This window comes from Zalophus californianus, chromosome 15 (genome assembly GCF_009762305.2).
Source record: "Zalophus californianus isolate mZalCal1 chromosome 15, mZalCal1.pri.v2, whole genome shotgun sequence".
Taxonomy (NCBI): domain Eukaryota; kingdom Metazoa; phylum Chordata; class Mammalia; order Carnivora; family Otariidae; genus Zalophus; species Zalophus californianus.
The window spans coordinates 47,130,603-47,153,894 of record NC_045609.1 but is presented as its reverse complement, the minus strand read 5'-3'; the positions used below and the strand labels follow the sequence as shown (position 1 = coordinate 47,153,894).

Genomic DNA, 23,292 nt, shown 5'->3' with positions numbered 1-23,292 from the left:
CCTGTCAGGGCCTGGGCCAGCCACTCCTCCCCCACGCTCATCCCATTGGTTACCAAGGCCAGGACATTATGTCCTAAATAGGTCTCAAAAGGTTCTCCTGTTAGCAGCCTGCTGTCTGGATGCTGGCCATCGCCATCGCTGGGGGGACAGACCTCCAGCTCCTGCCTCCCTCCCCCTCCCCATGCGCATTTCTATGCATCTCTCCCCCTTCACACTCACATACACACACACACTCACACACTCATATTTGTACACATGACCACACGCACACATTCATACTCGCTCACACTCTTACACTCACACATACACACACCAGAGTGGCCTCTGCAACATGTCTGCCCTCTCCCCACAGAATAATATCCCGCTGCCAGCCCGAGGGCCATTCATGCCTGGACCCCTTTCCAGGCTCACGTCTCAGCACCGCCCTCAAGTGTGTGGCTCTGAGTCTCTGTAATCCCTGCCAAGGCCCTGAGCTTTCCTCACTCAGCATGGCTGATTTGGGGTCTGTCTTTCAAGCCTGGGAATGCCCTCTCCAACCCCTCCCAATCCAGGTACCTGTCTCTCATCGCGGCTTAGCTCAGAGATCTCCTCACCCAGAAAGGCCCCACGGAACCCCTCTCCCAGGCTGTGTCACGTGCGCTGCTCCGTTCCCCCTTAATTTCTGAGGCTGCTCTGGATGGCATCCACCACACAGGTGTAATGATCTGCTCACATTTCTGATTCTCCCACACCCAGGTGTAGGGCTGGGGCAGGGGTCATTTGTCCCTTCCCCCAAGTACTCACCAGTGCCTGGCCCCGAGTGCCTGGCCCCAGTGCTGGTATTCCCTGCGTGCTTACTGAAATTCTGGACTCGCATTCTCCAGACTAGATGGCTCTACCAGGAAGGGAGCCAGAGAGGTGCAGGCAGGAGCAGGCTTCGGAAGGCGGAGCCGTGCCACCGCTGTCCAGGAGCCACGTGAGGGACGCGCTAGGGCAGCCATCCTGCGGCAGTGGGGGGACGGGCTCTGCACCAGGCCGCACGGCAGCTCTAACAGTCAGCCCTCCCAATCTCAAAAGCCACGACAAGAGGGAAACCTGGGTGGCTCAGTTGGTTAAGCATCTGCCTTCAGCTCAGGTCATGATCCCACGGTACTGGAATCCAGCCCCCCTTCCGACTCCCTGCTCAGCGAGGAGCCTGCTTCTCCCTTTGTCCCTCCCCCTGCTCACGCGCACGCACACGCGCTCCCTCCCTCCCTCTGTCTCTCTCAAATAAAGAAATAAAATCTTAAAAAAAAAAAAAAAAGGGACAAGAAACCGTAGTCCTCCCTTACCTGCAGGGATGCCTAAAACCTCTGAGAGTACCAAACCCTGTATACCCTGTTTTTTTTTTCCCTATGCATACATACCTATGAGAAAGTTTAATTCATAAACTAGGCACAGTAAGAGATTAATAGCAACTAATAATAAATAGAAAAATTCTAACAATATGCCGTAATAAAAGTTACGTGAATATGGTCTCTCTGTCTCTCCAAATATCTTCTTGGACTGTACTCACCCTCTTGTGGTGACGGAGGTGATAAAATACCTAGAGATGGAGTGACGTGGATGACGCAGGCGTGTGACGCCGCGTTAGGCTACTATTGGCCTGCTGACGATTGGTCAGAAGGAGGATCCCCTGCTTCCAGACCATGGTTGGCTGCCAGAAGCGAAACGGCCGAAAATGAAACCTCAGATGGGGGTCGCGGCCGACTAATGCATTGCGATTTAAGAGAAAGCTCCCCGCAAAGCCGCAGCTCCACAGAAGGGAGGACAGGCTTTGGGCAGATGCCTCCTGCCCAGCTGGGTTCTCACACCTGAGATGCTCACCCAACACCCAATGTACTCACATGCACTTGCACACACACAAGTACCCACACACGTGTGCATGCGCACGCACACACCACACCGTGGCCTGACCCACTCCTCGCTCCACCTTCACCTCCAGGCCCTCACTGTGGATCGGCTGGCCAAGAAGGATGACACCCATCTCAGGTAACAGGACCTGGTAAATACCAGAGAAGGTCCACATATGGTTATCACGACTGCAGCCACCATTTATTGAACTACATTGAATGACATTGGGGGGGTGCAGTTTGAGTGTGGGGTGTGTGTGCGTGTGTGTAGAGGGGTGTGAGGGACGTGGTGTGGGGGTGTTCTGTGTGGTGTATGTATGTGTGGTATGTGTGTGTATTTGTGTAAAGGTCTATGGGGGATGTGGTGTAGGGGTGTTCTGTATGGTGTGTGTGTGTGTGTGTGTGGTGTGTGGTATGGGTGTGCTGTGTGTGGGGGTGTACATTTCATTGAGATTATATATTCTGTATCTTGGACACTGCATATGTATTTGGGCAATTCCCTAATATATAACTTCCATTTTGTGAACAAGGTTACTTAAATCATAGTTGTTATAAGAATTAATGCTTGTGACTACTGGGTATTTACCCCAAAGATACAAATGTAGGGATCCGAAGGGGTATGTGCACCCCAATGTTTATAGCAGCAATGTCCACAATAGCCAAACTGTGGAAAGAGCCAAGATGTCCATCGACAGATGAATGGATAAAGAAGAGGTGGTATATATACACAATGGAATATTATGCAGCCATCAAAAGGAATGAGATCTTGTCATTTGTAACAACGTGGATGGAACTGGAGGGTGTTACGCTGAGTGAAATAAGTCAATCAGAGAAAGACATGGATCATATGACCTCACTGATATGAGGAATTCTTAATCTCAGGAAACAAACTGAGTGTTGCTGGAGTGGTGGGGGGTGGGAGGGATGGGGTGGCTGGGTGATAGACATTGGGGAGGGTATGTGCTATGGCGAGTGCTGTGACTTGTGCAAGACTGTTGAATCACAGATCGGTACCTCTGAAACAAATAATGCAATATATGTTAAGAAATAAAAAAGAAGAAGAAGATAGCAGGAGGGTAAGAATGAAGGGGGGAAATCGGAGGGGGAGACGAACCATGAGAGACGATGGACTCTGAAAAACAAACTGAGGGTTCTAGAGGGGAGGGGGGTGGGGGGATGGGTTTGCCTGGTGATGGGTATTAAAGAGGGCACATTCTGTGTGGAGCACTGGGTGTTATGCACAAACAATGAATCATGGAACACTACATCCGAAACTAATGATGTAATGTATGGTGATTAACATAACAATAAAAAATTTTAAAAAAGAATTAATGCTTGTGGAGAACTCAGCAGAGCAGCTGGCACACAAGTACTTGGGAGACAACAGCTGTGATCACGATGACTAGCACCATTCTCATCTCCAACCCTCACCTCAAAACAAGGTGGATACTTTTATTACTGCTGTCTTCAAATCAGGAAATCGAAGCTCAGAGAGATAAAGCAACAGGCCCAAGGAACATGGCCACTAAGGCATAGAGCATTTGGCCTGAGTCCAAGGCCCACAGCCTCCACCCCTCCTCCCTGGAGAGCAAGGCCCACTTTGCACAGACCGGTCTGAGCCAAGGTACTTGTCCAAGAAGATGCCAAGTGTTCATGGTAGGTGAGGTTGAGCACCCTGTCCCCCATTCCCAGCCCACCGCCCTGCCTTTATCCTCCAGATTCTCTCATGAGAGGCTAGGGTTTCACTTATTCTCTAACCATTAGGAAAGGTTGAGGGTGATGTATTTCTTTTAATGAGGAAAAAATTGCTCTATTTATGAAATCTGAGTCTCATACATTTAAAAATTACTCATCGTGAAACCAAGATGACATCTGACACAGGATTCATCTGTAAAGAATTCAGGCTGATGCCATCTATAGGTTAGAGACCAGCTTTAAACTGTAAACTATTGTGTCAGAACTTTTGGAAAATCATCACCATTATTGTGGGAGTTCCCAGAAGAAGCAGGAAGAAGGCGCACGTGCGCGCACACGCACACACACACACACACACACAGGTTTTGAAAATAGACCTGGGATCAGAATCCAGTTGTATTGTTTACTTACTAAATGTGTGACTTTGGCCATGTTACTTATCCTTTCTTAGCCTTGGTTTCTTTATTAGTAAAGTTCTAGGATTGGGAGGGAATTAAATGAATAGAAGTGTTTAGTGCTTAGCTCCCAGAGACATTTGAAAAATGACTATTGCTTCTCGTCACTCAATACCATTTACTAATGTCTTCTGGTGCTGACAACTATTTCCCTGCCCTCTTATTTCCCTGCCCTCTAAGAGCTGGTAGAATAAGGCTCAATGCTGAGCTACCAAGTTGACCTGCATGCTTTCCAGGTGGCCAGGGTAGAGGCCTCCTCAAGGATGCCCTCCCCCAGGATAGAAAGATCAGGGAGCCTCAGAAAGGGAATTCTCCCCAAGATAAAGCAAGAAGAGAGGGGCCTGGAATCTGGTCAAGGCCTGGCTCACAAAGTGCAGCTGTGGTACCACTGCAGTGAGAAATGTCACCATCTTGAGAAAGAAGAACAAAGCAGGAGGCATCATGCTCCCTGATTTCAAATGGTATTACAAAGATAGAGTAATCAAAATAGTACGACATTGGCATAAGATACATAGATTAATGGAACAGAATAGAGATACCATATCAACCCACATATATGTGGTCAATTAATTTATGACAAAGGAGCCAAGACTATATAGTGAGGAAAGGACAGTCTTTTCAATGAATGGTGTTGAGAAAAAACTAGACAGCCACACACAAAAGGATGAAACCGGACCACTGCCTTACACCATACATAAAAATTAACCCAAAATGGATTGAAGACTTGATATGAACCTAAGACCTGAAGCCATAAAGCTCACAGAAGAAAACATAGGCGGTAAGCTCCTTGACATTGGTCTTGGCGATGATTTTATGGATTTGACACAAAAAGCAGAAACAACAAAAGCAAAAATGAACCAGTAGAACTACACCAAATTAAAAAGCTTCTGTACAGGAAAGGAAACCATCAGTGAAATGAAAAGGCAACCTACAGAATGGGAGAAAATATTTGCAAATTGCATATATGATAAAGGGTCAATACTCAAAATATATAAAGAGCTCATACAACTCAATACCAAAAAAATCCAATCAAAAATGGGCAGAATGGGGCACCTGGGTGGCTCAGTTGGTTAAGCATCTGCCTTTGGCTCAGGTCATGATCCCAGTGTCCTGGGATCAAGCCCCGCATTGGGCTCCTTGCTCAGCAGGAGCCTGCTTCTCCTTCTCCTCTGCCTTCTGCTCCCCCTGCTTGTGCGTTCTCTCTCTCCTCTGGTATCAAATAATAAAACCTTTTTTAAAAAAATGGGCAGAACATCTGAAGAGACATCTTTCCAAAGAAGATATATGGGTGATAAAAAGGTTTTCTACATCACTAATCATTCAGGAAATGCAAATCAAAACCACAATGGGCCCCCACCATGACACCTGTTAGAATGGCTATCATCAAAAAGATAAGAAATAACAAGTGTTGGTGACGAACACTCATGCACTGTCAGTGGGAATGTAAATTGGTATAGCCATTATGGAAAACAATATGAAGATTCCTCGAAAAATTAAAAATAAAGCTACCATATGATGCAGCAATTCTACTTCTGAGTATTTATCTGAAGAAAATGAAAACACCAACTTAAAAAGATACATGCACCCCTATGTTTACTGCAGCATTCTTTATAATAGCCAAGATACAGGAACAACCTAAGTGACCATCAATGAATGAATGGATGAAGATGTGGTATATATACACAATGGAGTATTATTCAGCCATAAAAAAAGAAGGAAACCTTGTCACTTGTAACAACATGGATGGACCTTGAGGGCATTATGCTAGGTGAAATAATTCAGAGAAAGGCAAATACCATATGATCTCACTTATATGTGAAATCTAAAAAAAAAAGAGCTCATAGATACAGAAAATAGATTGGTGGTTGCCAGAAGCAGGGGATAGAGGGTTGGCAAAATAAATGAATGGAATGAAAAGTTACAAATTTCCAGTTTTAAAATAAATAAGTCATGGGAACATAAGGTACAGCATGGTGACTACAGTTAATAATACTATATTTTATATGTGAAAGTTGCAAAGAGAATAAATCTTAAAAGCTCTTACCACAAGAAAAAAAATTGTAACTAGTGTGATGATGAGTGTTAATAACTAGACTTACTGTGGTAATCATTTCCCAATATATACAAATATTGAGGGGTGTCTGGGTGGCTCAGTCAGTTGAGTGTCCAACTCTTGGTTTCGGCTCAGGTCATGACCTCATGGGTTGTGAGATCAAGGCCCACGTCGAGCTCCACACTCAGTGAGGAGTCTGCCTGAGATTCTCTCCCTCTGCCCCTCACCCCACTTGAGGGTTTTCTCTCTCTCAAATAAATAAAGTCCTTAAAATATATATAGATAGATATTGAATCACTATGCTTTATACCTGAAAGTAATATAATGTTATATGTCAATTATACCTCAACAAAAAAATACATGAATAATTGCCTTATTTGATGGATTAGTTAAAATTAGTTTTAGATTAGATTGATGGACTGCCCAAAATTAATATTGGACAACAGTAATACATACATTAGAAATATAAGTATACATTTAAGAGTTAAATTAAGTGCTTACATATTACATATGTAACACATATGTATTGGAAAGAGGTTAAAGATAAATAGCAATAGTAAACAGAGTAAATAGTTAAACATTATGAGGATGACTGTTAAATTATTTTAGGGTAACCACTAGAAGGGTAAACCACTGAAAGACTAACAGAGTATAAGATCCAAATTAGTCAGTGGGAAAAATTAAATTAAAAAATTAAAATTCTAATAATTCAAAAGAAGACAAAGAAAAAATCAAAAGAAAAAATGGGACAATAGAAAACACAAAAGAACAAAGTAGAAATCATTCCAAACATATTAATAATTATAAAAATGTAAACAAAGCACATGCTTCAGCAACCAAAAAATACCATGCTGGGTTAAATGATAAAATAAAGTGAAAACAAAACTAGCTCTTTAGCGTTGACAAAAGAAACACCTAAACCATTAGGACCCAGAAAGCTTGAAGGAAAAGAATTTTTAAAAAATTTCCAGGCACATACTAACCAAAAGAAAGCTGGTGTAGCTTTATTATGATTAGACAACATTGTTTTTATGGCAAAATGTATTATTAGGGATAAAGAAGGTCACCATATAAGGTGAAATTTTTTGATTCTACAAGATGATAAAAAAATTGTAGATATGTGTGATTCTAATAGCCTCAAATATAAGGCAAAAATGAACAGAAATTGATAAATATATCACTATAATGAAAAATATCTAACATAGCCTAGTAACTGATGTGTCAAGCAGATTAAATAATCTGAAAATTTGAAGAAGACAGTAGACAAATTTGATATAAAGGACAGAAATAGAACATTGAGTGTAACAACTGGAAAATATGCATTCTTTTCAAGCACCTACGGAACACTTACGAAGATTTATCACATTGGAAGCCACAAAGTCAAGTTCAACTAATTTCTAGAGGATTACCATCATACAGTCCATCTTCTCTCATGATGATAAAATTAGAACTCTACAACAATGGAAAATGACCAAAAATACTCTGTAACTTTGGAAATTCACAATCCAAACAAGATTCAAGAATCAAACTATAAGTCACAAAGGAAATTAAAATATTTAGGACTAAATAATATTGAAAGTGCAACATAATGAAACTTGGGTGATACAGCTAAAGTAAAGTGACAGAGAAATTTCCATTTAAAAAGAGAACTGAAAATGAGTCTCCTAATCAATTAAATTAAGGAGAAGAATACCAGAATAAACCCAAAGACAGTAGAGGACATAATAAGAACAAAGAAATGAAAACAGAAATAGAAAACATATGTAGGAGAGGTAGGAAAAGCTGAAAGTTGGCTCATGGGACACGCTGATAAATAAAACTCTGTCAAGAATGCTGGGGTGCTGGGGGGCAGGGGAGAGAAAAGACACAAACGATCATGTCAGGAGCAAAAAGTTAAAAAGATATTGTGAACAGCCTTATGCCAGTAAATTGAAACTTGGAATGGGAAAATGAACTTGAAAAATTACTAAGAATGATTCAAGAAGAAATATAAATTTATTCTCACAAAAATAAATCTTCTTACAAGAAAACATTGGGCTTATGAGGTTTTTACTGGCAAATTCTATCACAAAGCTAAGGAATAGAAACAGTAATCTTTATTTACATAAAGTCTTCCTGAGAATAGAAGAGACAACACTGCCCAACTCCCGTTCTGCCACTACCATAAACTTGATAGTAAAAATAGTCAAGAAAAGAGTGTGAAAGGCCAAACTTTCTCATGAACAAAAGTCCTTTTAAAAAATTAGCAAATCAAAGCAGCAATAAATACTTCATGAGCAAGTTGGTGTCTGCGCAAATGCAAGATTAGAGAACCAATTAATTTAGCAAATTAGCTGGAGAAACAAGAACAATGATATGATTATCTGCAGAGTTGGAGATTTGGCATCCATCCCCCTCACCACCAACTCCCAACACTGAAGTCTGGCCAATCCAACATCTTTGGATGAAAGTGCACAATGTGTCTAAGAAGGGCATCCTGTGGCGGTAAACGTCAGATGGTGTGGAGAGAGGGGGTAGGCAGAATAATTTATTGCAATATTAATTTGTGTTTTGTCATTGCTACCTTAGGGGAATAAAAAAGATAACCCACAATTGCTGTTATGCTCTTTCATTTTCTTCCCCTGCCACTCCAAAGGAAGGAAGGATGTTCTTTGTGCTCCCTTGCTTTAGTGGAAGTCTGTCTTACAGGAATGGAAGTAAAGCGTGTCTACAAAAGTCTGGGCTCATGGAGAAGATGGGCCTATGAGGTAAGCAGAGATGATTGTTACAAAGAGTGGAAGCAGTGAGAAAGAAGAGGAGGAACCAGTGATGGGGGAGGACACCATGGTTATCCTGCAAGTCAAAGGACCTCATCACAGCCCCAGCAGTGCAGGGGAAAGGGGGGACAGTGGGTAAGCTAAGGCTTCCAAAGGCAAGGGCTGCCCGGCACACCAGGGCGGCTGGGCACAGGCACCAAGCCTCCCCAGAGCAGCAGCTAAGATGGCAAAAGAGAAAGGGAGCTTATTGGCAGAGTTCTGCCCTTGGTTTCCAAGATCTGGAAAGCCCCCCGGGTCTTGTGTAACTCAAAAGCATCCTCTAATCACGTATTGACTCGGATTGGTGCTCTGCCAGCTCCCAAGGTAGAGGAGACTGGAGTTGAAGTTAACTTGATTTAAAGGGAAAAAAGTCACGTGACATTTTTGCGCCACCACCACCACCACCACCACTACCCCACCCCACCCCCCCAGTTTGTAGGTCTAGGCTTCCGACCCACTACACATGCACAGGATATTTGGAAGAAAACAGGAGAGAGAAACACACTGATGACCCAATTACAGAAGCAGGCAGCAAAGCTCTACCTCTCCTCCAGGTCTGGCCACTGCTTGAAGTTTCCTTGGGGGTCCCTGCCAGTGTCTTCCTTCTGGGCATTCACAACTGGGTCCTGCCCAGCCCTCGGGGACTCCTTCAGGTCTTTGCGTAGGTGAAGGGTGCCACTGGCCATGCTGTCCAGAAAGCTGAGGATCTGGAGGCAGCTCTGTATCTTGGGTGGGAGTGAGCTGGCAGAGGTAAAGGCCACACTCAGCAAATCAGCAAATGGCCTGGCCTTTGTGTCCTCCCCGGAGTGCAGAGGGGCTCCCTCTTCCTCCTGGGCTCCAAAACAGCCCAGCAAACAGAGGTCCTCGGCCAGCTTCTCAAAAAGCCCGTTCCTCTCGAAGAAGTCACTATTGACGGGGTCCAGGTGCAACGCCGCAGACAAGGCACGGAGGGTGTGCAGGACAAGGTCCAGGGTTTGGCTGGGGGACACCATCCTCCACGCCTGCAGTGGGGGCTCCTGGAGAGACCCCTCCAGGTCAGAGAGCAGGGACAGGAGTCCATTGAAGCCACTGGACACTCTGAAAGCAGCACGGCCTTTGGGGGTCTCCAGGATCCTAAGCAGAGACTGAAACACCAACAGGATAAAAATGAGGAAAGCCCAGGAGGCAGCTTGTTAACGCCAAGCTCCAGCACACCCCTACCAAAGCATTGCACGTGTTCTTCCCTGTTCAAGTTGTGGTAGCAGTGAGCTACCTGAGGGTGATTCTGAAACAGTGGGGTGTCCACTTCGTTCCTCTTCCTTTTAGTTTAGGTCCCCCTCAGTGCCTCCTTTCAAATGGCTGCTGTCAAAGTCTATGCTCAGGGACAGGGTTGGTTTCCTGTCCTGGATCTTAACTTCATTGCATCTCCCTCCAGAGAGCCTCCTTTGACCACTGGCTTGTACTCACCCCAGGCCGAGTGCTCATAGCCCCCTTTCATTTGTTGAACCAAACTCTCTTCACACTGTCATGAAGTTACTTGAAAATTGTCTTCGCCCTCCACTAGACTGAATCTCTGTGAAATCCAGCAACTTACTGCCATGGAATGTAGCAGGCACTTAATAAATATTTGCTGAATGAGTGGGATGAACCATCTCTTTTATTGCAAAGAGGACTCACAGTGAAATCTATATCAAGTAGCTTATCATTATTTATCTCCCTCTCTGTGCAAACATGAGTACCTCTATTAAATGAAGAAAGATGGTAAAATGAATCTACTTAATATCTGGTGTAAAAATATGAAGGAATCAAGGTAGAGGAGAGAAAGGTTTAATGGAAGGAAACAGAACTATAGCTTACAGAAGAGACCATGTGCGGAGTTTAGGCTATCATGGTAGCCTCTGGTAGAATCTACCTTCTCCAGATCACCGAGATATTACTAGACAAACTTTTATTTCCTTCTAAAATCAGACATTTATTGAGCACTTACAATGCACCATCCATTGAGGACAGTGTGTGCTATACATTAGGTAGTTGACAAATGTTTTGGAGGGAGGGAAGGAAGGAAGAAAGTAAGGAAGGGGGGAAGGGAGGAAGAGAGGGAGGACAAGATATGGCCTAACAAATTCTGAATTTGGCTCAAAACCCAGGAAAGTTTGACTTTATAGGAAGTTCCTTAAAAGAAGCATGTAGACTGTTAAAGCAGGTTCTCCAGAAGGGAGATGCGCAGTGATTGTGAAGTTCATGGTGTAGCAACACTAAGGCTTCTAGACAATCAAGGCCTTTCTCTGGGTAGACAGCATCACTGTAGCAGCCTGCTCCTACACCCCACACCCCTGACCCGTTGTCCTGGGGCCAGGACAAGCCACACGCAGATCGGCTACATCTGTGCCTGCCTTGTGTGAGCAACTCACTCCCAACAGAATATTATTTCTTCCACCAAGTTGGAAACACACTCTAACCTGGAAGTGTGTGTGGTGGTACTGGTCTCTTCCCATCAATTGATATTCTGTGTGAAAGGATGAGCACTGGTATATGGTACAGCATGCATTGCATTGTCTGCGTCTGACCTTGTGCCTGGTCATGTGACTCATGCCTTGGAAAAATCAATCAATCACCAAGACATTGGGAAATCTTGAGCTCTAGGATGTTAAGCCCTCTAAATTTATAGGAGTGCTTTCGGTGGCTCCTGAAACCAGTAGGAGGTTGTTGAAGGTAAATGAATTGAATGAAGCTCTGCTGTTTATCACAAGGACAGATGACAAAACAAATATGAAAAAGGGAGAATGATCAAAAAACAAACAAATCAAATTCCAGGCACTTGTCTGAGCACTGGGTGACCACCAAACTCCCCTCTTATTTAAGAAGCCACCTTCCCTTCCAATCATCTAATTTGACACCAGATATCGTTCAAAAGGACTCCATCATTCAAAGAGTATTGAGAGCAGGTATTTTCAAAACAGAGCAACCCAATGAAAGTCCTTCTTAAGACCCATGTCTTGCAGAGGGTCTGTCCCCTGTAATTTCTAGATGGCTCCTTTCTCTTCCTGTTGGGAGAGGGGAGAAGAAAGAAATGGCTGTCCTTAATTGTTGCTTTGTTTGATTTATTAAATTCAGAATCATTATCTAAAATGGGGGTAATCTCATTAGAACTTAGACTGCTCTATTATTTCTTGGGATGGGGTTAATTTCATATTTGCAGAGTCATAAAGTAAAAAGTCCAAAATCCAATTACAAAGGCTTAATTTCATAGCAACTAAGGAGAAACATTTCTATCATAAAGGAAAATAAATACTGTGCTACTTCGGGAAACGATTTGTCAGGAACTGGGGGCCTAGGAAGAGGGTCTCCATTACTGTCATTCAACTTTGCATGATAATGCATCACCGAGGCTTGTGAGTCGGTGGAAGGGAGTAAATTTAATCAGCTGAAGTCAAAGTAATCAGGCTAGGGTTGACACATTTCAAGAAAGGTCAGCGTTAAGCACATTTTCTCCTCCTTAACTCAGTTACCATGTCATCGGCTTGGAGTTAGTATTCCTCCAGCTTGAATCTATAAAATGGATGTCTGCTGCAAAGCGCTAACTATGTTAGGACTAACAGGATTTATTTCACATTCTATTATGTGTTATTCCTCATAATTTTCCATGTGTCATGCTGGAAGACTCGTGAGGTAATGTGATTAAGTACAGAGTTGAACAGCTAAATGTATATTAGCAGATCAATCTGAATTTGTGCATAACCCAATCACAGCCCCACTGGCAGTGGAGAGGAAATTCATTTGCTTACATTATTCTTTAACTCAATTATCATTTGCCAGGATTAGGTGGTGAAGTTACATGTGCTTGTGTGTTGGTATGGAAGCGCCACACCACTGGATTTTGGAAACTACTGCCCAAAGTTGGGTGTTTCTGAAGGATTTCTCTCCTCCAAAGCAGCTGGCTGACTGTCTCAGGGAAGGGAAGTGAGGGTCACACCTGGATATGGATGCATGTCAGAGACGGCAAACCTTGGGGCGGGGGGCGGGTACTGCCTTTGAGGTCACCCCACCCCATCACTTCCCCCCATCCTACATCTGACTCATTTTGCAGGCATGGTGTTTTGGGCAGCGTACACACTCAACTTCTAAAAAGGGAGATCCAGCCAGAAAGAACTAATTTTCCATCTTTCTAAAGTTCCAATGGATTCCCAAGATGTTTAGAACAAAAGCAGATTCCATCTCAGACTCCAGCAAACATTGGATACTCACTCACATGACTCAGTTGTGGGCCAGTCAGGAACAGCCCCATGTCTCCCCATCACCCACTGGAGCAACAACGTGTCTAGAGCCCTGGTCCTGGGAGAGCCCTAGCAGCTCCAGGCGCCACCCCCCAACCACCCAGTAGTAACTTGGCACCCAGCAAGAAGATGGCACATTGAACACAGGGTATGACTTTGTTAAATAAGCTTACACAGTGTTAATCCCTTGACAGCGAGATTCTGAAATGATACTGAATCTGTAAAACACCAGAAAGACTTTACATTGCTAATTCTAGAAATTCAGTCCTATTACCCAAGGGCTGACACTCCAATAAGGTGCCTCTGGGCCGCAGAGTAAATAAGGTGAACTTTTCATGAGCAAAGCAGGGTACTCTATAACGGGCACAGAAACACTCATTCTCTCCAAGCAAAGTAAAGCCAAAACTTTCCTCTCTGTGGATCTGTTTGACTCTCAATATGAAAATGCCAGAAACAGATGGGGATTCCAATAATTCACCCACCAGGAAACCAAAGTCCTGACTACTTTGATCATGCCTTCTCTGTTGCTTATCAGCATAAAGCTCGTGTGAATCAGGCCAAAGACAGACATGTGAGAAAAAAAATGTAATAACCAGCATGCTAAAGAGGAAAGATCCCTAGATTTTAAGTCACTAGTCTTAGATTCAAGCTCAACTCACAATTTATATTAGACACTTTCTGGACATGTCCCTGCTGGAACATTAAGACTGGACCACATGAAGTTCAAGTCATCCCGAGCTGTAAATTGCCTTTAATTCTTGATATCTCTCTCCCTTACTCTCACTCCCATGGCCCTCTCAGTCCCTTTACCTCACATGATCATGGGACTCTAGTATCTTTCAAAAGAAGTTAACTTTTTGTTTTATATAAGTCCGGTTTTATTTCACATAAAACTGATTTCTTTGGCTCTATAACTAAATCACTGTTTTGGTTTTGGTCATCTGTGAAATGCATGGTAATTATGGTCATTCTGACCCTTTTGGATTGGCTTCTCGTGATGCTTTGGCCATGCCAAGCACGCAAGCTCAGGCCACGTGATGATGGGAACACGCATGTCAGACAATCACATGACAGTGACTGGCTCTGTGGAGAAACAAGTAAGTAAAAGAAACTGAGCGCCATCCTCTAAATGTTAAAATGGTTTTGTACAGAAATAGTCATGGCTGAGTAAGCCCACTGGTTTAATTTTGGAAGTCAGAGCAACTCCATATTTTTTTAAAATTCACCGATGATCAAGGGTAGTACGTCACTGAGACATGAGTGTGTGTTGTGCACAGGGTTGTGCTGCACAAGTACATGAGAGGCCCCCAGGGGGGTACTTGCATTTACATCTGCTCTTCTCTTCAACAGGATATAACAAAAGAGAGGGAATTTTAAAATACGTGTTAAGGCCACAAAGACAAAAGGAATGGAAAAGCAAGAACAACAAAATTGTAAGGCAGAAGGGATGGTGGTGAGGGCAGGTGCTATCGCTTTAACTGTGTTAAAATTATTTGATGATCCTTAACAATGTTACAAAAACAAAAACCTATACTCATCTTGGCTACCCACAAGTGACACCCCAGTTTTACTACTCCCCCTCTGTCCTCTGTGGCCAGGCCTCTGCCTGCCCCTTACATCCCCATCCCAGCTCCAACATCCTCTTCTGCAAGTCTTCCTCAACATGCAGGGCAGCATCGGGCTCTCCTACTCCTCTGCTCCCGTGGCTAAGCCTGTGCTCAGTACCTTCCAGGGCACGACCACAGTGCATCACAGTGATGGTTCACTTCTTATGAACCCCAGTCGCTGTGTGTCCCAGGCACTCGGCCGCTAGGGGGTAGACACTCACTAAATGCTGGTCAACTAAACAAGGCAGCTGCTTGGCCACCACTAACTCAGACTCCACTTCCCCAGTTGACAGTGTTGCTGCGAGATAGCTGCCCAGCCAGACTACCTTTCCTGGCACCCCTCGTATCCAAACAAGTTGTGCCCAAAGAAAGTTGGACAGACGCTCACGTGTGCCAGGTGCAGGCCTGCAGAACACCTCGTAAACTCTCCGTGCTCCTTTCTTTGTCTCCTGGCTAGATGAGATGCCCAGATGACAGCTGTCCCTGAATGGTGTCCCCCTCCACCGCTGATTGGACCGGACAAAGGAAAGAAACTCCCCGTGTGTCAGGCTGCTGAGGATGTGGGATTTCTCTGTGATAGCAGCTAGTGCTCCCCTACCTGGACAATACAGTGACCGAGGGAATGCCTGCACAAATGCCAATCACTGACTACCTGTCCGTGGGAAAGCCCATCACAAAGGAAGCCTTGATGTCACCTGCAGAAGATCCAGTTTCAGCTGCAGCTCCCCTTGAGTGGATGAACACAAAGCGCCCACAATGATGCTCATGTACTCCTCGGCGTTGATGACTGAGAGCTGCTCCAAGATGCTGAGTGAGGCTTCCCGGTACCACTCATCATCCAGGAAGATCTTGATGAAGGGCACCATGCCGTGGTCTTTCAGGACAACTGCAGACCAGACAGACAGTATGGGGCTAGAGCAATGGGGCCTCAGCATCTTAGTTTTAATGACAACAAAGCTTTCTCTTACAACATCCAAGTTTGTTTTGTTCCCTTTATATGCATGTCCTCTGCCCACTAGAAACTCTTTTTTTTCCCCCCAAAATCCAACCCACTGTTAAAATGAGAAGAGGAAAAGAGAAGCTGAAGCTGTGGAGCAATTAAAAACAAACAAAAAAAAACCGCTTTTTTATTCAATGTAAATTCTGCTTTTGAAATTTTTTTTCAAAAAATTTTTCAGTGATTTTTTTTTTTTTTAGAAACCTACCTAATACAAACTTTAACTAGATAATACCTCTGTCCTTTATTGCCACTTAATATCCTAACCCAGGGCCAATGGCAATTCTCTCTCTTTTCTGCCAAAATTCTTAATGAAAACAAACCAGAATTGAAGTTATGAACATACTTAATTCTGAGCTAGTTTCCTGGAGTGGGGGGATTAAAGAACTTTGACCAGTGGTATACTTTTGTTTAAAAGTAATCCTAAGAATTTCTTCTGCAGGATTGTTAGTTGGTGTGATCACGTGTGGAATAAGAACTAGGAAGTAACTGAATCATTCAAGTGGCATGATGTGGATTTGAGCTTGTCGACTCCGTGAGACAGGATCTCTCCACTTGTGGGCCAGGTGGCCCTACGTGGAAATCACCTTGGAAGCCTGTTTTAAAGTAGATTCCTGGGGTGCCTGGGTGGCTCAGTCAGTTAAGCATCCGACTCTTGATCTCATAAACTTGAGTTCAAGCCCCACACTGGGCTCCATGCGGGGCATGGAGCCTACTTAAAAACAAAAAAAGTAGATTCCTGAGTTCTACCTTGACCGGCTACTAATTAAATCTCTGGGAGTGAGCCTAGGAATATGCATTTTAACCAGTACCTCCAGAGAATCTTTTATAGTCTAACAATAGAGACTCTGCATATAAAGTAATCATTCACATTTGGTATCATTGATCTATGAGGGGTTCAGATAAAAACATCCCAAATCATCAAACCTATTGATGTCCCTTTGTTGATACATCTGCTTCATAACATAATATATACACATGCATAGTTAATGCACCTGTTAAAAAAAAACCACGGAAGTCACATGATCTTAGGAAGCTAAAAATGTTTTGGATGGATGGAGCTACTAAGTTCATCGTGGGCTGGAAGCCTCTTAAAAAGCCTTCCTTTACCTATATTTTACAATTCCGATTTTTTAAAAAAAGCACCTTCGTCGGTGCAGCAGGATATTGATAGATTTTACTTGAAAGAAGTGGGGAGCATTCTGTGGTCTCATAAATTTAGGATATCTCTATCTCAAACTTATTTAGCAACCTTAAAGGTAAAATCTGTCAACCAAGATGTCTATGAATTTACTGATGATCACTGGACATCAACCAGCAAATGGACATTGGCCACAGCTTTAATGTTGGTTATTCCTTGGATATAACCTTGAAACACTGACATAAATCACCGGAGACAGTTAATGTTTTACCAAGCAGTGACAAGATGAGTTTGGAACCATCCTTACCTGCATTCCGTACTGAGCCTCTCAGAAGTGTGACTATGGTTCTCAGCATCACGCAGGTCAATTCTCTCTCTGTATCCTGAACACCAAGCATGGAGTCTTTGTTTCCTGCTGTATTTAAGAAGCAACAAAGAAAATCTTAAGTACACATAGTATGACCCCAAATCTCTGATTCCATTAGTTTTCTATACCCTTAAGGGAATGAGAATATAATGCTTCTATTATAAGGGAGCATGCATCCCAATTCAGAAGAAGTCACCCTATAACTCCTTATAGCCATGGATCTCCAACTTAAGCACATCAAAATCCCCTGGAGGGCTTGCTAAAATCCAGAAGCTAGAATTCCTCCCCAGAGTTTCTAGCTTAGGAGGTCTTAGGTGGGATTCTATAATGGCATTTTTTTTAAAGTTCCCAGATGATGCTGATGGAGCTTCTATGAGGACCACTCTTTGAGAACCACTACTCGACATAATGTCCAAAGCCCTCCTCTTTGACTTCCCTTTGGACAGTTTTGTATTTTGCCATTCATGCCTGGGATGGAGGACTGCCAGCTCACACGTGTGGTGCGGAGAGGCTTGACAGATTCTGGAGCGGATGGGTGTTTCCAATAGATTTATGAGGGCAAACCAGGCCTGTGTGTTCACTGTTGAGTCCTGAGTGCCAGAAAAGTGCCTGACACAAGAGGGAAGCCCAATACCTATTTGGGGAATGAATGAATGAATGAATGAATGAATGTAGAGTTCATTAACCAGGAGACAAATTATCTAAGAAGAATAAGAAACAATAGAAACACTAGACACTATAACAATAGAAACATAAATAGTGTTATAACATCATAACAATAGAAAGCACAAAGTAAGACTGGATACATCAGCTCACAAAAAAGTTCCAGTTCTGCTGGGAATGGTCATAGGTCTGAGGATTGGATTTAAAAGGAAATTCAATAGCAGGCTGCTGAGAAGCAATACACAGTAAGGTAACACAGAAACATTAAACAAAAAGACTATGCAAAGGGCAGCAGAAAAAAAGCACATGGCAAAATGGTCTCCAAGGCCCAGCCCAGAGGCCCAGATATGTAAAGGTGGGAGCTCATCCTCAATCTTGACCCGATTTGCAAACACTCCCAGGGAGATGTGAGGCCTTCCTGGCCTCCCGAAGTTACCTGTCTATCTCAGTCCTCCATGAAGTACCACAGAAGCCACAGGGGAGAAGACAACTAACATTTCTGGAGCACCCGTGATGCTCCAGGTGCAGCGGGGAGACCTCCCCAGTACTTCCTCATTTAATGCTGACCACATCCTTATGATGTAAACATTCTTGCACCCATTTAATGGAGGAGGAAAGCGGCTCAGAGAGGTTAAGTAACTTGCTTAGGATCACTCAGCTCGTAAGGAACATGACCAGGCTTCCCATCCAGGGCTGTCTGGCCCCAATGCCCATTACCCTTTCCCTCAGCTTCTTCCCCTCAACCAGGGAACAGACAGACAGATGACGTTAGCTTGAGTCTGAAGCCCAATTCCAAAAGGAGCCAATGGGTAGAGCGTCTTCAGCCCCTCCCAGCCAGTGCAGAAAGGGAAAAGGCCAAGAGGTGGGAAGAGGTAAGTGGCTGGATTCAGTGTCCTAGTGTGCCTTATCTAAGCTAAAAGCCCAGAGGGGCAGGTACAGGAAAGCCAGGAAGAACTGGGAAAGGAGTTCTCATGCCCTGGCTCCTATCCACAGGTTGGTGGAGGTGGGGATCATGGACAAACCACAGCAGGGTGTGTGCATGGGGCATGGTCAGGCAGTGAGAGAGCCCAGGCCAGCACTCCCGCCTGGACAGAAGGGAGCCTGGAGTCCCACGGAGGCAGCAGAGGCTGCTGAGGTTGAGAGCCCAGGGCCAAGGTAGGGGTGAAGGGATGTTGCCAAGGAGCCACAGCTGCCAGAAGGACCCAGAAGTGGGACAAGACCTGGAGGGGGAAGCCAGGCAGCAGTGATCACTGCTCCAGGTAGGAGATCGTTGGGCCTGATAGCACCGAAAGGAGGCTGTGTACCAGCTGACCCTCCCCAACACACACACACACACACACACACACACACACACACGTCCCCCCACCCTCTGCCCTGCCAGAGCCCCAGGACTCTCTGAGCTCCCTTGCCCCCCTGACATCTCTCCATCTACATACTCAGACACCATCCAGTGCAGGAGATACCTGCAAGCTGAGAATTCATCAGGCCTGAGTTAGTCCCATGAGTCTGTTTAAAGGTACACCCATTCCTCTGGCCTCTTCCTGGGGAAGATCAGTCCAGTTACAGGAAATAGAGGGGCTGCCTGCTCTGCAAAGCCACGTGCCCCTTGTCCAACTCTCATGGTGCCAGGTGACACGGGCACGGTCACTTTTCCTGTTATATCGATGGGTGGCACAGTGGCACGCAGACCCCCCAGCCTGCTCCCCATACCCCTCCCGATGCTCCTGGGAGGCACCTGACTTCCTCAGGATCTTGGCCCGCTTCCGCAGCTGGGCCAGCAGCAGGCCCAGGAGACCAGAGTCCCGGAAGATGTCAGTGAAGAGGAGGTCCCTGCCGACTATCCTGAGGACACTCTGCAGGGCCACAAGGGTGCAGGGCGACTCAGGGCTCTCCTTGATCAGGCACTGCACCTTCCGCAGGATCTCGTGGGGCACATAATGCAGCTCAAACACCAGGGCCTCTAGCAGCTGGAAGAAGTGCTTCTGCACTGGGGCTGCCTTCAGGGGCACGATCTCCACAAACTGCGAGATGGGCTGCAGGGTCCACTCCAGCAGGAAGAAGTTGCGGGCATTCCAGGCCCACATGGTCCTGATGGCTGCCAGGACTTTGGTGCAGAGGACTGTGTTGCCGGCTTTGTGGAAAACATTCTGTAGGACTTGGAAGGCCTGAAGATTCTTAATGGTCACCCCTGAAGAGGAAAGAAGGAATAATCCTGCAGGTCATTTCTCCTGCCTGTGCCTAGAAACATGTGCTGGCATTGCCATTAGGAAATACCATTTATAGTTTCTATTTTCCAGCTCCTGTGGGTAAGTGTCTATCAGAAGTCCAGAAAAGCCAGTTGCCCAGAGTGTGAGTAAGGCTAGAGTTGCATTGTCCAAGACGTGGTGGCTCACAGAGCCCTGGAAATGTGGCCACCCACCTGGGATGTTCCATGAGCGTAAGAACAGACACTGGATTTCTAAGATGTAGCACAAAGAAGGCCCCAAAATGCCATTAACAATTATTTATATTGACCGCATGTTGAAATGGTAGTATTTTGGATACATTAGGTTAAATAAAATATATTATGAAAAATAACCTGTTTCTTTTTATTTTTTTAAATATGGCTACTAGGCCATTTAAAATTATGTGATATGTCTCGCGTTATATTTCCTTTGGGCAGTGCTGGGCTGGAGGTTTGGTTTTAATCAATTAAAATCAAATGATGTTGAAGATTACTAAGCAACGTCAGTTTCATTTCTAGCCAAGCGGCTAAACAGAGACACCTTCGGAAGCCATCCCCTCCTGTCTCTCCAGCTCAAGGGTGAAGCCTCATCTTCTCTTGCTCAGGAGACGCTCCATCAGAGAACACCCTGCCTCCAGGCCTCCCTGCCTCAGACCCCAGAGATGTTCCTGAAACACCACGCTCTGGTCTGTTCCTGTCTCTGTGTCCATTTCCCCAGACTCGCCCGGATGTTTGCAGTCCCCACATCTTTCCTCGGGCTGTACTTTCTGCCTTTGAACTTTATCCTCTTCTTTCTACCTGGGCGATCCACTCTGAGCCTTGAAACCCCACTTGAATGGTTCCTTCTGGGCAGAGTTTCCTGACTAATCCAGACAGACCCAACCCATCTGCCTGGTGTCACCACTGTCCCCGATGCATTTGTCAGCCAGTTACGGAGGAGATCATCGTTCAGTGTATGTGTGACCGTCTCTACAGAGACATTTGAGGGAGCAGATACCTGCCTGGTCACACTGGTGCCTCTGCAGCACAGCGTTCATCAAGCAAGTAACCAAAGAGCTGAGGAGGCCCTGTCTCTGAGCCTGGGTGGCTGTCTTGGGGACATCAGAACTCATACATGAGCACACGTTGCAGAGTAAGCCACGGCAGAGGTGGGAGTGGAGGCTAGAGGCTCCCTCCATTACCTGAGAGGGTCTTTGCATTTAGTAAGCAAACATTTCCTCTGAGTCCCACCAAGACATCTAAAAAAAAATTCTAAAAAGGGGAGATTTAAAATCCATAGGTAATCTCCACAAAGGCACGACAGAATCACTGACAGGTGCCAAGCATTGAGAAAGACAAGTATCATATGACCTCACTGACATGAGGAATTCTTAATCTCAGGAAAGAAACTGAGGGTTGCTGGAGTGGTGGGGGGTGGGAGGGATGGGGTGGCTGGGTGATGGACATTGGGGAGGGTATGTGCTATGGTGAGCGCTGTGAATTGTGCAAGACTGTTGAATCACAGACCTGTACTTCTGAAACAAATAATACATTATATGTTTAAAAAAAAAAAAAGAAGATAGTAGGAAAGGAAAAATGAAGGGGGGGAATCAGAGGGGGAGAGGAACCATGAGAGACGATGGACTCTGAGAAACAAACCGAGGGTTCTAGAGGGGAGGAGGGTGAGGGGATGGGTTAGCCTGGTGATGGGTATTAAAGAGGGCACGTTCTGCGTGGAGCACTGGGTGTTATGCACAAACAATGAATCATGGAACACTACATCAAAAACTAATGATGTAATGTATGGTGATTAACATAACATAATAAAATAAAATTTAAAAAAAATCACTGACAGGTGCCAAGCATTTGTTTCTTCCCAAAGAGTCAGGAAAAGATCGTGTAGCATTTGTCAGGGCCCAGTGCCAGCCGCCACCGGGCCCCCAGAGACAGAAGATGACCCACCAGAAGCCTCGTGATGGAACTTGAAGCCTTCCAGCTGAGGGTACGTGACACTGTCAAACACCTTCAGCTCTGACCTCCCACAGGTTGTCAACCACACCACCAGGTCGAGGAGCTCCTCCAGGTGGGGATCCACTTCGCTCTGCGTCAGCCCATCGTACCTGCAGGGACAGACAAGGCAGCCATGTTGGCTCACGGCGCTCCTCACAGGGATGCAGAAGCAATGCCAGACCCCCAGAGGTCTCCACCAGTTTAGCACCAAAAGGCAAGGGGAGCGCCCTGGATAAAAGTCACTCTGCAAATGTCAGCCTTAGGTGTAAGGACATACAGTCGGAATATATAGAAACCTGTAAAGAGTTAAGCATTTGCTCATGGGAAGGCTGCTTCCTCTGCCTGAACCCACCCCAAAAGACATGCATACCAGCAGAGCAGGGGCAGCCCCAAAATGAGAAATTTAATATTTCAAGTGGGCAAACAAAACTCTTGGGAAGTAATCAAACTTTATTAGACTTCCTTATGCTTATGTCAAGGTTGAGTATTATTTTCATTCTTAGCTACTTATGTGTAGGTGGGCTACCTTTCTCTTCTTGTGGAGGAGGGTCTGTCTCTCTCTCTCAAATCTTATTCCAGCTCTGCCATGTCAAGAGCAAAGGTGCTTGCAGTATGACTTCAGGTAAGGCAGAAAAAAAAAAATCCAGTGAGCTGAGATGGGTCCTTCCTGACACTCCCCGGATCAGGCTCATTTCCCCCTCCTGGCTTCCACAAGAATTCTGGAGAAAACCAACCACCCAGTTAACAGAAGAAATGTCTAGGAACTGCTATGCTGCTGACTTCTTGGGAGCAATAACCAGGTGGTCATGATCCGGACCAGTGTAAAACCTAGCAACCCCACAGGAACATTTATTCTTAGCGTCCCTTTGGAGGAAGGCCCTCAGGGTGTTGTCATCTAGTCCCATTCTTTAGGGGCTTCAGCCCCCTCAACCAACTGTCCCTTCTAGACTAGAAACCTGACTCTGCAGTCAAGTCTGTGAAGCACAGTGGGAAGCCATACCCCATGGATGAGAACGGCTTCTCATATTCACAGAGCAGAGCACAATGGAGTATATGTGGCCCTGCCCTTAAGCAGCTTCCCCAAGAGCAATGGAAAAGTTGGAACAATCAAGGTATTTCTTTGATTTCCATCTCTTGTCTTATCCATCCCTGGACCCGACCTGAAAATAATACAGCAAGTGA

At 45.0% G+C, this 23,292-nt stretch overlaps 1 protein-coding gene across 4 annotated transcripts in view; it reads right to left on the bottom strand.

Moving 5' to 3' along the window:
• WDFY4 (WDFY family member 4) overlaps positions 1 to 23,292 on the bottom strand; it is a 296,192-nt gene that overhangs the window by 236,836 nt on the left and 36,064 nt on the right. For all 4 annotated transcript variants that reach the window (XR_004819647.1, XM_027595872.2, XM_027595873.2 and 1 more), the window contains exons 8-12: positions 22,063 to 22,220; positions 19,633 to 20,085; positions 17,175 to 17,282; positions 15,425 to 15,615; positions 9,413 to 9,993 (exon numbers count right to left, since the gene is read on the bottom strand). Coding sequence is in view for 3 of the 4 variants with exons in the window: in XM_027595872.2 (XP_027451673.2) it covers positions 9,413 to 9,993; positions 15,425 to 15,615; positions 17,175 to 17,282; positions 19,633 to 20,085; positions 22,063 to 22,220 (1,491 nt within the window). In the remaining variant the exon portion in view is untranslated. The remainder of the gene's footprint in view (positions 1 to 9,412; positions 9,994 to 15,424; positions 15,616 to 17,174; positions 17,283 to 19,632; positions 20,086 to 22,062; positions 22,221 to 23,292) is intronic.